Source organism: Schistocerca nitens, chromosome 1 (genome assembly GCF_023898315.1).
Source record: "Schistocerca nitens isolate TAMUIC-IGC-003100 chromosome 1, iqSchNite1.1, whole genome shotgun sequence".
NCBI classification, from domain to species: domain Eukaryota; kingdom Metazoa; phylum Arthropoda; class Insecta; order Orthoptera; family Acrididae; genus Schistocerca; species Schistocerca nitens.
In genome coordinates this window covers 772,408,700-772,425,247 of record NC_064614.1, presented here as the reverse complement: position 1 = coordinate 772,425,247, position 16,548 = coordinate 772,408,700, and the positions used below count along the sequence as shown (strand labels likewise).

At 41.8% G+C, this 16,548-nt stretch overlaps 1 protein-coding gene across 1 annotated transcript in view; it reads left to right on the top strand.

The window, feature by feature from the left end:
- The window catches only part of LOC126261545 (inter-alpha-trypsin inhibitor heavy chain H4-like), a 68,740-nt gene that overhangs the window by 33,776 nt on the left and 18,416 nt on the right, over positions 1–16,548 (top strand). The window contains exons 10-12 of the mRNA XM_049958550.1: positions 3,199–3,471; positions 9,176–9,269; positions 13,923–13,961. Of these exons, the coding sequence (XP_049814507.1) occupies positions 3,199–3,471; positions 9,176–9,269; positions 13,923–13,961 (406 nt within the window). The remainder of the gene's footprint in view (positions 1–3,198; positions 3,472–9,175; positions 9,270–13,922; positions 13,962–16,548) is intronic.

Below are 16,548 nucleotides of genomic sequence, written 5' to 3'. Positions count from 1 at the left end.
CTCTCTTTCCTACTACCAAGCCAATATTCTCTCATAGCCCCTTCTTCTACTCCTTCCCCTTCAGCTTCATTCTATGACTATCAAATTTTCAATTCCCTTAAAGTTCTGAATTATCCATTCAGTATTCTTATATACCTTCTCTATTTCTTCATCTTCAGCTTGCGGCGGCGGCATGTGTCTCTGAAAGGTTGTCGCTGTTTGTTTGCTGTCAATTCTGATGAGAACAACTATATCACTGAACTGTTCACAGTAACTCACTCTCTGCACTGCCTTCCTATTCATAAGGAATCTTACTCCCATGCTGCTGTTGTTGATATTACCCTATAGTCATCTGACAAGAAATCTTTGTCTTCTTTCCATTTCACTTCACTGATAACAATTGTATCTAGATTCAACCTTTCCCATGTTCAAACTTCTGACATTCCATACCCCGGCTCATGGAATGTTATTCTTTCGTTGGTTATTCGATCTTTTTCTCATAATCATCTCCCCCTTGACAGTCCCCTCCCACAGAGCTGAATAGGGGAGTAGTCAGGAATCTTTTGCCAATGGAAATATCATCATGACACTTTTTCAGTTACAGGCCACATGTCCTGTGGATACATATTGTGTGTCTTTAATGCGATGGTTTCCACTGCCTTCTGCATGCTCGGCCGTTGATTATTGCCAATTCTTCCACCATTAGGCAGAGTTTCTCACGCCAAGGGCAGAGAATGCCCTGAAGCTCTGTCTGCTCCTTCACCATCTTAGACAGACTATTGGCTGATGGTAGTGGCTTCTTAAAACCGGAAGACTCCAGCCGGCAATGTAGATGATTTTCGTTGAAAATTTAAGTGGTGGGGAGTTTGAACCTGGGACCAAGGACCTTTTACTTATTTCTCTTAAAACTGTTAAATGTCTACAGCTTGTAACAAGGGAACCCCAGATATCTACATCCCAACCGCCAAAGCCAATTTCTATGTGAGAAAGACTGTAATACCTGAGGTTTAGGTCACGGGAGATGAAACAACTGGTTCTTTTTGGATTTGGAAGAAAACTGTCAATGAGAAATGGAAACAAAATGAAAAAAGAAATTTATTGCAGGAAACTGTTGTTGTGAAAATATCCATAGGAGCTCTCAGACCTGCTGGGGGAGAAGATTTAACGACATTCAATACATATTAGTGTACTATCTACGTTAGCCCATGGAGATATAAAACAATAACATGTGGCTAGGATAAGACGCTGTATCATGTGAAACTTCTCAAAAATTAATCTCCGTCCGAACAGATCTCAGGTGGTCTAAAGGTACCGACCGACGGTCGTGGATATGGAGGGGCATGTGGTCAACACACTGCTGTCCAGGCCACTGTCAATTTTCGCGACCGAAGCCGCTACCTTTCAGTCAAGTAGCTCCTCAATTCGCTTCACAAGGGCTCAGTGCGCCCCACTTACGAACAGTGGTGAACCAACTCCTCACTGCCTGAATCCCAAGGTCAGGTGCACCTAAATAAGAGAATGAGAAGGGCGTGTGGCTGAAAATACTACACAGAAAAGAACATGTACACCAATATTAACGATTCAGAAGCAGCCAACCATGTAGTATTATGGTGGCGAGTGGGTGATTATTGTTCAGGAACAGAGAAAAAAATACTGGGAGAGGAGAGGAAGTGTTTTGCAGGAAAGGAACAACTGATGAATGTGTGTGTGTGTGTGTGTGTGGATGGTAAGAGAATGGAGCCGTTGGAGAAATGCTGAGCGAGGCCGTGGGTGAGCAGCCATCTCATCACTAAAAACAAAGGTAAAATACTAAAGAATATCATCTTTATTCGATACGTGTGGTTGGGTATCGAATACTGATGAATTCTAGAATAGGAAGGATTTAGTAACAGAGAGCAGCCTTTCCCATCACTGACTGGTACATATGCGGTACAGCTTAAATATCATTGCAGTACTGGGAAGGTATCCATAAATGAGGTTAACATTTTGTTAAGGAGACACACAATCAGATGGCGTTGAGTTAAATATTTCATGCTTTGTTTTAGGTACCTCTCTGTCGTTTCAGTTGCCTAAAGTACTTTTATGTTTCACTGTCTGTCGCTAAGCTTATCCAGTTGATAATATCCCTGTATTTACCGATATAACAAAGGGGTCGCTCATCGTTGAGGCTGAAGTGAAGAGCTTAGGAAAATAAACTACGTTGACAGAGTTTGTCTTTTTGGATGTAAAGCGAGGCAGGTGACAATAATACAAAATCTATTACCTAAGGAGCAAGTGAAACAACTATAGAACCGTTTGCTTGTTTCGTGAGGCTCATAAGTGGTGTTTCAAGAAAAAAGTGGGAAGTGGGATCTATTCATTGGAAAAAAAAACACGGAAAAGTACAGTCAAATTACAAGACCTATAGGCATTATGAAGTGGGTGCATCATTGTACTTACAATCTTGTTCTTATTTTATATCTTTCCCCACTCAGTTATGTCAAAACAGCTGGGTTTTCATTCTTCGGAAATTGAAAAAAGCTTTTCAGATTCTATAGTGTCAACAACTAATTTCTCCCTCAAACTATATACTGAAACTGAACAGCAGGTTACCCAGCTGTAGTTCTTCTAAGAATATCTGTCTCCCCCATCTCCCTCTTCCAGCACCGCTCCCACAAGGCACAATCAAGTAATCATTTCAACCAACACTCTTTATCGAAAATAATCACTTAGCTGTTATGAAGTCGATGCTGCTCAGCAGCTGAGAATGCAAATTATTATCAGAATTCTCATATAACCATTAAAATCTGTGTGTCTAATGAGAATTTATCTACCAACCACGTGACTACAAGGCTTGATTGCTGTGCACAATCATTTGTAAAGCTTTGTTAAAAACACCAATAATTTGTTATGGATTAGACCTCTTAGAATTACTAAAGTAATTTTTTCCACGTGTTTTAAGAAGTGTATCGATTTGCTTTAGGAAATTAATGCCATGGCATTGGCTTTAATATACTATAGGCATGAAGAAAATCGAAGAAGATATCTTCATCTCCTTGTAAGATTCAACACAGTAGACCTCTGTTCAGGTATATCTGTTACTTCCATCATTCTCTAACAACATGTGTATCACTAATAGAAGTCGCAGAAAGAGGCTACTCCAGAATCCTAAGTTTGTCATTTTTCGACTGTCTGACTTCAAATGCAATTTCCGTCCAGTAAAGAATTTGTGCCCTGCAGGTGGAGGAGAAAACCCTGACGCAGACCAAGTTCCCAACGTTTTTCCGCGGCAGCGAGCTGGTGGTGTCTGGCAGACTGCGGCCTGTGGTGCCGCAGCTGGAGCCCGTGGTGGTGGGGGAGGGCCGCCAGCGCTACAGGTCGCCGGCCAGGCTGCAGAAGGCCTCCTCTGGGGAGCGCCTCTGGGCCTTCCTCACCGTGCGCCAGCTGCTGGACATGGACGCCGCCACACCTAACCAGACGCTCAAGGACAGGGCCAAGGACATCGCTCTCAAGGTGAGAGTGCTGCAGAAGGCCTGCAAATGATCCTCACATATTAAAGTGGAGCTGTGACGAACACGAAATTTGGAACTTCCTGGCAGATTAAAACTGTGTGCTGGACCGAGACTCGAACTCGGGACTTACGCCTTTCGCGGGCAAGTGCTCTACCATCTGAGCTGCCCAAGCATGACTCACGCCCCATCCTCACAGCTTTACTTCTGCCAGTACCTCGTGTCCTACCTTCCAAACTTTACAGAAGCTCTCCTGCGATCCTTGCAGAACTAGCACTCCTGAAAGAAAGAATATTGAGGAGACATGGCTTAGCCACAGCCTGGGGGATGTTTCCAGAAAGAGATTTTAACTCTGCAGCGGAGTGTGCGCTGATATGAAACTTCTTGGCAGACTGAAACTGTGTGCCGGACCGAGACTCGAACTTGGGACTTTGGCTGTCCGGGCAACTCCCGAGTTCGAGTCTCCGGCACACATTTTTAATCTGCCAGAAAGTTTCATATCAGCGCACACTCCGCTGCAGAGTGAAAATCTCATTCTGGAAACATGAAAATTGATTTGAACATCACAGTGTATTCCAGCACATTGTCCTATTGCTCAGCCAGTCAGTTTAACTTGGATTCCAAACGATGGTACAACTAGGCGTTTTTCACATTAATCAACATGGCCAGAAGGTTGAGAGATGGGATAAACGACAGCTCAGTATTCTCCAACTTCCTGGGATCGAATCACGTAAGTTGATAGAATTGTCTAAGGATGGAACTGCAGAGGCAGATCAAGATTTGATTATAAAATGCAGCTTTTTGAAGCTGAAGTGTGTAGCAGTTACAGTGAAATGGGTGACTGCCAGGCAACAGGACTGAAGAAACTGCTTGAACCAAATTGCTTTTCTTTTCAAAGTTTAAAAATATTTCATGAAAGTTGTCGGTAGGCAAGTCTGCATCTTTTATTTAAACGAGAAGTTCAACAAAACTCACTGGAAAAGCATCATATACACAGGCTGACAAAAGAATGTAAAGCATCCAGAAGATATGCTCATATGTCAGTGTAACTTCATACACGTACACAATACCAGTGGGTGAGTAACTTATCACAGTTTTAGTTCTCTGTGATAGGTAGAATGGCCACCTGAGTGCTTTAGTGTTGTTCATGTTTAATGTTGTTACGAGGACTGGGAGGGTATATAACGCTATGAACAGAAGTTGAGTGTCCACTATGAAGGACATGGAGATGCAATTTACTCCTGTCATAAAGCATAATCAGCCCCTGACAGAGCTTGAACGGGCCTCATTGTGGGACTATATTTCTCTGGCCGTTCGAATCGTGTCATATCCAGATTTGTAGAACATTTGGCTGTGACAGTGGAGAACGTTGAACTGGGAATGTGAGGGCAGACATTAGCAGCATCAAGGTTCCAGTCAATCCTGTCTTGTCATCACAAGGGAGGATTGCATTATTGTGCACCAAGCACTTCTAACAACCTAATATTACCGAGCGAGGTGGCGTAGTGGCTAGCATACTGGACTCGCATTCGGGAGGACGATAGTCCGAACCCGCATCCGGCCATCCTGATTTAGGTTTTCCGTGGTTTCCCTAAATCACTTCAGGCAGATACCGGGATGATTCCTTTGAAATGGCGCAGCCGACTTCCTTCCCTATTCTTTCCTAATCCGATGGGACCGATGACCTCGCTGTTTGGTCCCCTGCCCCAAATCACCTAATATTTCATATACCAGTAACAGACTCCCTGTAACATCCTCTGTCGCATGATACCATTGGTTGGAGACTAGCAATAATCGGACTAGGGATGTACCAACCTGTCCACAGCCTGCCACTAGCATCATAATACAAACTGCTGTAATAGGGATGGTGTCGTGGCTGAGAAGCGTGGGTTGGTGATGAATAGATCACATTGTGTTAAGTGATGAATCGCGCTTCTGCACCAATCCCGATAACCATTATCAGCGGATATGACTGGGAGAGTCACAGCAATGTTACTCCTGGCGTTGTGATGTGGACTGCCATTAGTTATGACTTTGTCAGGTCTTGCAGTGACTGTGGGATCTCTGACGGCACAAAGGTATATCACGGGCATACTGCATCCTCATATGTTATTTCCCGTGTGATTATATTTTGGCGCCATTCCTCATAGGAAAATGCTCGTACACACGTGGGATGTGTCTCTATGAGCTGTTTACGTGATTTTGAGGTACTTCTATGGCCAAGAAGCTCCCTAGATGAATCCTCAGTAGAATGCGTGTGAGACGAGCTCAGAAGTCAACTCCGTCTCAATGGCAAAGTCTGGGATATCAAGGACTAGTTACAGCACCTGCAGCACAGTGTATTTCATGGGAGGATACAATGTACTTATGATACCCCTCCCATGGCATCTGCCTATGCATCCAGGTGAGAGGGAGTGAAACATTATACTGACAAATGGGCACCTACCGCAAAGCTCTTTGTAAATTTGACTCGATTTTGTAATAACAAAAAAGTATCACAAACCCTTTCACTTCCTTTCCCTAACCCCTTCCAGCTCACTATTGTTGTTAGACAGTATAATTAACAGATATCAGTTTTGCTCTACAAACAATTCACTTCAACCTTCTGCATATTTTGACGTTCCACGAATCAACATCACATCCAGGAAGCTTGAACTCATTTCGTCGTGAGTGTGTCCGACGTATTCGTATTGCAGATGGTGCTGTGTGATTAGCATGCAGTAATAAGAGATACAATAAAACCTTTTATAATGATAAATAACTAAAAGTTGAGTTTCAGTGTCTCAGTATTGACATGATCGACTTCAGATCCGAAAATCTTGATTTCGAGTACGGTTAATCCTATGACTTTTATCTGTCGCTGATCACTTTCTTCACTTCTGGCTACGTTTCTTAATGTGAGAAATGCTGAATGGCACCAGGTTTCGGAATCCATGATAAACTGCAGGTTCCCCAATAAATGACTGGGCGAAACAGTTCTGTACAAACTACTATGTTATACAATTCCTTGTCACCTGTTACAGTTTTCACCTTGCCTTCTATCAGTGCCTGTATAAACAACATGTACTTCAAAAAGGAGGGACATTGTAATAGTAATTCAAAAGTAAAAGTGTACACAGTGAGGAGATCGCTATGTCAGTAGATCATAGATTGGTACTTCGACATACGCGATATTGCACTCTACGGGCGAGTTTGTTCCGTTGATGGTTCGAGAACAGGACGTGCTAGGACAAGATATTACATAATAGTACAGCCCAGCCACCACTGTTTTCTTGTAGTCCATGACATTGTCCTTATATCAAACATTTCTTCTCTTTTGTTTACGGCGTCTTGCAGAAAGCTTGTTGCTGCGTTTGAGATCGTTCTGCTTTTTGTATTGAGCCCACCTCTCTCCTTTTGTTGCTGCTGTTATCTGTTACCCTTACAGCGTCCTCCGAAAAACGTATCTGCCCCATTATAATCAGTGGATTTTCGTTGGAATGCTACCACATGCAACATACAGAAGTAACTAGCATGTTATATTCACTCTTTTCTCTAAACTGCACTTACACCACTACAAATGAACTCCTCAAATGTCTGTTTGTCCAGCAGACAGGTTGCTCTGTATCATTTACAACTTAATTCACAACACGTTGCCGCTGTGGCATACTAAAAAATGAAAGGAAACAGTCTTGTTTATGCCATAGTAAACAAAAGTGGTTCAAGTGGCTCTAAGCTCTATGGGACTTAACATCTGAGGTCATCAGTTCAAAAATGGTTCAAATGACTCTGAGCACTATGGGACTTAACATCTGTGGTCATCAGTCCCCTAGAACTTAGAACTACTTAAACCTAACTAACCTAAGGACATCACACACATCCATGCCCGAGGCAGGATTCGAACCTGCGACCGTGGCAGTTTCGCGGTTCCGGACTGAGCGCCTAGAACCGCTAGACCACCGCGGCCGGCTAGGTCATCAGTCCCCTAGGCTTAGAACTAAGTAAACCTAACTAACCCAAGGACATCACACACATCCATGCCCGAGGCAGGATTCGAACCTGCGACCGTAGCAGCCGCGTGGTTCCAGACTGAAGCGCCTAGAACCCCTCGCCCACCGCGGCCGGACAAGTAAACAAAACATTTTATACTTTCTCGCCAGACTCATTTACCAAGATAATCCGTTGTTAATCGTAATAACTTCCTGGTCGGAAAAGCTTTACGTAACATTTCAACGTTGTAGTACACTCTCGTTATTTGCTATGGACCTGTATTTCCTCCTAATATACGTCACATTATGGTAGCTCAGAAATGAGATCAACGTAACCTAATGAGTTTTAACCGTGTTGCTTGAAACTAAGCGTAAAACTCATACATCACTTCCCTGAATCACGTCTAGCGAAATAAAAATTAAAGTTATATTTCATATGTTTTCGCAATCTAGTATAAGATACTCTGCCAGTGATTCATTTCGCTTCTGCTGTCTGTTAATCCTTCGCTTTACCATGCGATACATCAATGTCTTAGGCATTGACACAATTTCTTCAGAACAGTATGCAACCAATTAACTTCTATGATCTGTCATTATAATTTATTCGAAGATTGCTTGTCTTGCCCGAGGTATGTGTCGAATAATTTCTCCCATACTGATACTTTCAGGAGAAGGGCCGTCGATAGTCTACACGAAACGAAATTTCTTAAGAGCTACAGTGACATTGGTTGCAGATGCGCAAAATCTGAGAACAAATAATTACGTGCGTTGTCTTAAGTAATTAATGGTGTATTTTGCAGTTCAGGTTATTACATCTGAGTGTTTACTTGTGTTTATGTCCGTGATAGACGCAGTATAAAGCGACGCACACCGCTAGTCTTTACGTTACGAGAAATGTCTTATAAGAGTGTGCTCTCATGAATCGAAAGACAGGTATCCTTTGCCTATATTCTGGTTCGTACTTCTCATATGTTTCATTGTAGATGGAGAAAATATTGAAGTATTTTGGCCGTACCAGATTTAATGATCTGATGAGTGGATTACTTATTTGAGTAGCAGTTATCCATACCTTTCACTTCTCTGTTTTTGAGTTGAAATGGCATCGATAATGGCGCCAGAAGAGACTGGTCAGTCCCTCTGATAGGCTAAGCGCGGCTAAAGCGCAGTGCCTTCGCATAATAAACCACGACTACAGTTTCAAGCGGAGCTTCAGGAAAAATATAAAAGTCGTTGGCAGGCGAGCCACACGTCATAGGCCAACAACAGCCCTCCTAGCTATTGTATTATTTTCTTAGATCCTCACCCTCCACGTTCTCTTTTCGACTACCTATAAGTACAGCTAAAAAGTGAACCGATGTTTAATAGGGCTGGAGTGGATATGGAGACAAGAAAAAACTTTAGATAAATAATGCCAATACCGTTTTCTCGATCACTCACGTACTTCTGAAAAGTCTATTACTTGCGCTGACCACCAAACTGTACTGTATTGTTGTGTTGCTATTTATTGTACAGAGATTTCATTGTGTTGTGCTTGAATGAAATGGACATTTGTAACTTCCTACCACATCCAAATGGTCCTCCTTGCGGAGCCTATGGAATAAGACTGATGTAACATAATGTAATGCAATTACAGCAAGACCGTTCTCACTATTGTCTTTCACGAGAGAAACATGTTGATAAACAACTATATGAGTTACCAACTATCAAGACCTGAAGCGGTGACGCTATAATGTGTTTCAGTACTCTTTCGTGACTCCCGTGACGTCATTGGTGGTAGTCAAACCTAACGACACATCTGCCGTGGACCTGAAACGCGCTGGTGGAAACCGTGGAGGTAAATACTGTCAATGAACGACATTTATTCAGTTAAAACAAGTTTTCAACTGTTCCTTTTAATACACCTATGATTTAGCTCTATATTCCTGGGAGAAATTTTGTTTATGTATCAAAGGCTTTACGTTTTATTATTATTTCCCTTATTAGCGCCTTCTGTTTAGATAACTTCTTAAACTGAAATACGGTTTTATCCTTTTATTGTGGTCCTTGGACGTCACAGTTTCATATGATCCATAGCGCCATTTTACAAACTTCAAAGCCCTAATGCTGAACACGAGGATGCATCATGCGGGGTTTAAGTTCGTAGCCTTGCTTGTTAATGATGACATTTCAAACTGCGACGAGGGAATTCGTTCTCGGTTTGTGTGCTGTGGAGGGTCCCACACTCGAGCGATAAGTTGCTGTCGGTATCTCCTGCAGTCGATCGTTCACTTCGACCTAGACACACACGATAGATTTTACAAGCGATTTCCACCAGTATTTCTAACGCCGCTATGTCGTGACGTTCTACTGTGGAGTATGAACTCTTACAGCACAGTAACTACTGACCTCTGTATCTCGACGAATACTGCAAGAAAACAACTAATTAGCAATTGAAATTTATTAAACTTGTTTTGGAACTCATTTCTTGGGAACAGAAGCTATTTTACAGAATACTTATGATTGGTCGTTGAGATCAAGTGGGTTATGTGCATCTTTCCCGTTTGTATATTCCAAATAAATCTTAAAGTCCTCGATTTTTTTTTTCGTTTATTAAGCTTTTGGTTTAACTACGAGTCTGTACATAACGTCTTTGAAATGGCGATGTGTCTATTTAGAGTGAATGACAAAAAGGTAATGTACCCAGAAGACATGCTCGGGTGTCAGAGGAACTTCGTGCACGTCGGGTATGTAAATGATTTGAGTTGCAATTCCCTGTAATTCTTAGAACGGCCAAGAGAGTGCTTTGTGTTGTACGTGTGTAGTGTTGTTACTAAGACTGGTATGGTATATAACGGAGGTGATCTGCGTCAGATGTTGAGGATCACTGCAAAGAACATGGAGATGACTGTATCTGGATTGGTACTTTGAACGGAGAGCATGGACTGCTATTCCATGGCATTGCATTGTGTGCAGCGATGTATCGAGTTTCTTCACCATGACGAATCACCATGGCAGCGATCTGCCGAGATGTCACGGTGTTCGGATGTGTTAGGGAGGCACTGCGGTGATGCTCCTAGCGTCATTGTGTAGTCAGCCATCGGGTATGACTATGTGTCAAGGCGTGACTGAGGGAACACTGGCGACAGATAGCTACGTCACAGATATCCTGCATTCATGTGTTACTTCTCATGTGCAGTATCGTGGTGCTATTTCCCAATAGGACAATGTTCGCTCTTACATGGCAAGTATTTATATGAACTGTCTATGTGATAGTGGAGAACTTCCACGGCCAGTAGGATCCACAGATGTTTCTCCGAGGGAACGTGTGTGGGACCAACTAGGATGTTATCTCAATCCCAGTGCTAGCATGCACGATGTGAAGGGTTAGCTAATTGTGGCCCTGCTTGCCTCAGGGGAGGATACAACGGCTTTATGACACTATTCCCAACGGAATCAGTGCATGCGTCCAGACCAGAGGGGGCGCAATGCTCAGTCTGCCGAATTATTTAGAAATTTGACTCGATCTACTCACTGACATAGCACCATGTACACACTCGACCCGTGAAGGTTCATTTCGTTTCTTTATCTCCTTGTAGGAGCTTCGTTTTTTTTTTTCAGCAAGTTTAAATGTTATCGATTGCATACCTTCTGCTGTGCTTGCTGTACATTATATGGAAACGACTTACATTAGATGGCAGAGTAATTAAGTATGGCTGTAGAAAGGTGTGCCCATAATTTTAATTGAAAGTCCAGTTAATATTATCTCTTTCTATTTAAAAATTAAAGTGTCCAGTTATTTCAAAATCACCAGCAGGTTCCCAGTATATTTTGACTATTACTATGAACTTCACGTGAATTTCTGTAATATATTCTTCAAAAATGCTCACTTCAAGTTCTAAGGTTATTAACGTTTTTAGATTTGTATTCGTTCACGACACAAGTGGCAACTTCGTTTTTCAGAGAGGTTCGTGCTCTCTGATTGATCATAAATCTTGATGTAAAGTCCTTACTCTACATGAGCATAGCAAAAAGAAACAAAAGAACGTAAACTTCTAGACAAATAAATCGCAGCCTGCCAGCCGTGGTGCCAAAAATGTCCGATTCTTTGTTTCGTAATTATCAGATTGCTTGGGAATTACGAGCGAGCAACGACTGATCTCTGCGATTTTCCTGCAGGCTTGCTATCTACGGACAGATCGCGTGACCTGGTGACGGGTTGCTGCGCTGTGTCGATCTTATGTAGGGCCCTTGGGAGACTCTCTGTTACATGGCTGATGGGAGTGGGTGAATCGACAGAAATCGAAATACGTTCACAGATACTGAGTTGCAGTTGGGCCTTTGTTAACCGGCAGGCAATGCTGTCCACAGCGTGCATGCCATCAACCAAAGAAGAAACGACATGTGGAGATACTGATCAGTGAAATATGTATAAATTCGAAGTCACCTCATTTATTGACATGTCGGAGACAGTACGCACAGTATCGTCCGCTAGATAAGGTTGACAGTGACGGGAAAGCATCCGGAGAACTGTCCCTGTTCCATCACGAATAAATAGGATGGTACGCATTTTCAACGCTTTGATATAAATTAATGGAATACACATTTTTCCCCACTGCATTTGCGCCTTTGCAGTTTCTCCACCGCACTGAGTAACGGAATTTGAGGAAATCATTCCCAAGAATAATGTCGAAATGCTATCCTCCTACGTAAGCACCAAGTTATGTTTTCCTTCTCTGCTCTCCGCCTCGACATGGCAAGTCCTCAGTAGATTAACAGTTTTTGTATCCGGTCCACGGATGTGACCGTTTGGAGGCTTTATTGTCTATTTATCGCCATGAGCTAAAAGTAATCGCTCATCTGAAAATCCATGACTACGAAATTTCTTACTGATTTTCTCTTTACGTTGCGTTTTACAGTCACGATAACCATCACAATTATCCCTTGAAAACTGATGGAATTGACAGAATGTAATGGGAGCTTAGGAGGGCAGTTACACCGGCTCCCCTCCCATTTACTGATCCATGTCTTGTGTTACAACCAGCATAAACGGATCGTAACATCTCACACAGACATTTCAGAAACAGTTGTCTTGTCGGCTCTTACAAGGGCTGCTTCTGCGGTAAGGTCTGAGCACGAGCAAGTATGCTATTCTTCTGTGGCTTGCAGAGGTCGAAATTAGAAGCACTAGCTTTCGTTTGGTCATGGGAACCATCAGGACTACCTCGACTAACTAACTTATATGTTTACGTCCTATACTGAGTGACTTCATCGAATTTCAAGAAATATTGGAACTCAATTATTTATTTTTCAGTGCCTTAACTTCCCCAGCGACCCACTACAAACAGCCATGGTAGTGCATTTAGTTAATCGCCACTGAGTAACCACATGAGTTGGGAAGCTAATGCTGTGATTATCAGCCGATACCAGTTCCACATAGTTATCAGTCACTCGAATATCTGCTCTTTCAGAGTGCTGCAGACGTAACATTCTGCAAAGCTGAATCTGTTTTATGACGTGATCCATACCTGTCACCGCAATGAACTTACAGAGTTATTCAAGCATGCCTTGTGGCCCAACTCAGAAATACATTCAAACAATAACTCTCTCATGATAACCAAATTTAACGAACATTAATGTAATTTTACTATTTTAGATTTCGTAAAAATTTGCTGATGTTCCAAGTACTTCTTAAGTTACAGTATATGTACTTTACTCATTGTGTCGTTTAAGGGGCGATTAAAAGGTTTCCATTAGAGGGAGTTGCTGCGGCGTATATGCAATATGGCGCGATTCAGATGCGAGTATATAAGTACCGACATGTACGCAAAGGACTAGTGTGGCATTCGTGTCTTTCCGACTTGCGCGCAGTAAATGTATCGTGAGCTACGGCTACGTTATTTCCAAATACGCCCAAACAGGACCAAAGTGCTGTTGTTCTATTTTTGGCTGTAGAAGACCAAACACTGGTAGACGTCATCGGAGAATGTTGAATGTTTATGGGGCAGCATGTCTGTCGAAAGCCGTCATTGTCGAATGGTACGCCAAGTTCCGAGCGTCAATGGATGCTGCTGCTGCTGCTGCTGCAAGACAACGCACGTCGCCATATCGCAAACCTCGTAATGCAGAAGTTACGCCAACTCAAGTGGGTGACACTCGTGCAGCTGCCCTGTGGTCCTGATTTCACACCAGGCTATTATCGCACTATTAGTTCCTTAAAAAAAGCCTTGGATGGTCGACGATTCCAGTCGGGCGAAGACGTGCAGCAGGCAGTTACGGATTTCTTCACGCATCAGAACACAGTGTTTTACCAAACATGTATTTTCAACCTGGTGCATCGTAGGAATGATTGTCTCCATGCTCGCAACGATTATGGATAATTGGGATACCGATTTTGGACTGTATGGCTTCCTAACAGAAACGTTTTGATCGCCCCTTGTGTGATATTGTATTTGTATGTTACCAATAGAGAAATGATAGGATCTGATTTTGTTTCTCGGATGTTTTGCAGGCTACTTCCCGAATGGACTGCCGGCCTCATTGGGCGGAGGTGAGTGATGGCACCGTTTCATTGTGTTCCACAGCACTCTCCCTCAGAAATTAATGAACTACTTATAGTCTTGTCAATTATGGTTTATGCAGATGAAATACCTATTGACTTTCAAGGGTTTATCGGCCGAGGAGGAATATGCTTAGTGTGACTCGTATCCTCAAGCTGCAAGAGGCAAACGCCCATGCTGTTTTCATTAGTAATTTTTCGTCTTTGTCAAAGGTTTTTTAATCGTGGTAGCAGATAGCTTCCTTCGACAGGCTACTTCGCTTCTTTTCCAGTCCTCGTTCAGATGAATAGGCAGTCAGTCCCTACTGATCTAGATGTCGACGAGAAGTTAACCTCTAGCCTCTCTTGCTTGTGCTAAAATTCATCGGCAATGATTAAACGTTGACGTTGTTCTGTTATTCTAGACTTCAGGGTCTCTATTGCTCATTTGAAGTAGCTTCAGCGGGAAGTTAGCCGTCGGCATTTGACGGAACGGAAATTTCAAGGAGCTCTTAGTTGAAATGATAAAAGCTTTCTTACTTTCTGTATACTTATCGTCACAGTGCTGCAGTATTGTAAGATGACATTTACTACCTTGGCTTAGTGAAATGTATTTATTTAAGATCGAGTTTTCGACTGGAGTGCCATTCTGAAATAACAGCTTTACTAACATAAACTGCTAAAAGCCAGTTCAGTTTTAGGGATACATACTGCCTTCGTTTATAGTGAAGTGCCACATGCATTTATACACTTGAGAAGCAACCCTATTCTTTTATGCGTATGAAGTACGGAAACATGGTTGACATGACGGCACTGCCATCTTAAGAGAAATGAATATGCATTGCCGCACTTCATGTCGAGGTACAAAGTGGTACATATTTTTTTTAAAAAAATGGCTTTTACAATATTATAAAACGTAATGTGCTCAAGAATAGTCTTACATTTAAGTAGAAACAATTTATTTAGAATATCACAGTTTGCATTCCAGGATTGTTGCTCGACTGAGAATCCTATTTACTCGTTCACCCACCAAATATTACAAGCCTTAAATAATAAAAAATCGCAAGGTGTTATTTTTTGTGAACATTAGAAGGTCTTTGATTATGCAAATCATGTTACACTCTTAGAAAAACTTATGATTTGTGGAGTTGATGGCTTTACAAACAACGGCGTGAATCATACTTAAGAAACAGAATTCAAGGAAGTGTGCTGATATTTCAAGTACTGTTGCACAGGTTGAAAATTTTAGTGACCGGGGATACATCACAAAGGGAGACCCACAGGGTTCAATCTTGAGACCACTTCTAATGCCTGTATATGTGAACGACCTTCCACTTAACATTCAACAAGCAGAATTGGTAATTTTTGCAGACGATACTAGTACTATAATAACCCCATTAGAAAGAAGCCAGTAGAGGAGATTGTTAATTGTATTTTTGAAAGAATTTTCAAGTAATTCTCTGAAACTGTATTCTCTCTTAATTTTGAGAAAGCACACTGTTGAGTTCTGTAGAATAAATGGAGTCATATCAACAATTTATGCAGTGCTTGAACAGAAGCCAACAAATATGGAAGAACGCTCCAAATCTGTAGGTGTACATACTGCAAGAATCATGTTAGTGAGCTTTTCAAACAATTAAGTTCAGCAACTTTCGCTCTTAATAGCTATAATTGCTAGTCTCGGAAACAAATGAATCAACCTTCTGACATATTTTGCGTATATCCACTCAATAATGTTTTATGGAATAATTTTCTGGGTAACTCGTCACTTAGATTGAACTGTTTGCACAACAGCGAGCACGAAGAATAGTACTTGTTGTTCACTCTCCGGTCGTTATGTATAAATCTCTTCAAAGGGTTAGGAATTTTAGTTGCGCCATCACGATACATATATTCGGCAATGAAATTCGACGTAATTAATCCATCACAATTTGATAATAACTGTGATGTTCACACTTACAACAATGGCGGAAGAAAGACCTTTCTCGCGAATTATTAAAGCTGTTAGTGATACAGAAAGGACTTCGATATGCAACAACAAAAATTTTTGATCGTTTGCGCAAGAACACAAAATATCTGACTGATACCAAAGCAAGTTTTACTTCTAATCTGAAGTCATTTCTCATGGGAAATTGCTTCTAATTCCTGGACGAATTTCTGCTTAAAAACTAGTAGCAAGACAGTCAACACTAAACATGTATTCTGATCCAGTAAACTGACTCCTTCCACTCCATTTTGGTAAAATAATCGTTCAAATGATCTGTAGAACACGTAACTAACAAATTTTTGAAAACAGAACGCATCCCTAAAATTGAATTTTTGTTTTAGGAGTTTACCTTATCAAAGTTTGTAGTCTTCCAGTTTCATGTGGTAATGATCTATTGTTTCCGAGGACGCGTTTTCGCTTGGATGTTCAGGTAATCCTTACGGAGATTTGCCTTTAGGGCACGAGACGTCTCTTGGTGACAGAAGACTAACGGTGAGCGACAGTGCAGCACAAAACTCAGTATTATTTCAGCAGTCAATTCTCTCCATCAGCGTAGTTCAGTGTTGACAAACAGGTTCTATACAAACTCCAAACACATTCAATAATTCTCAC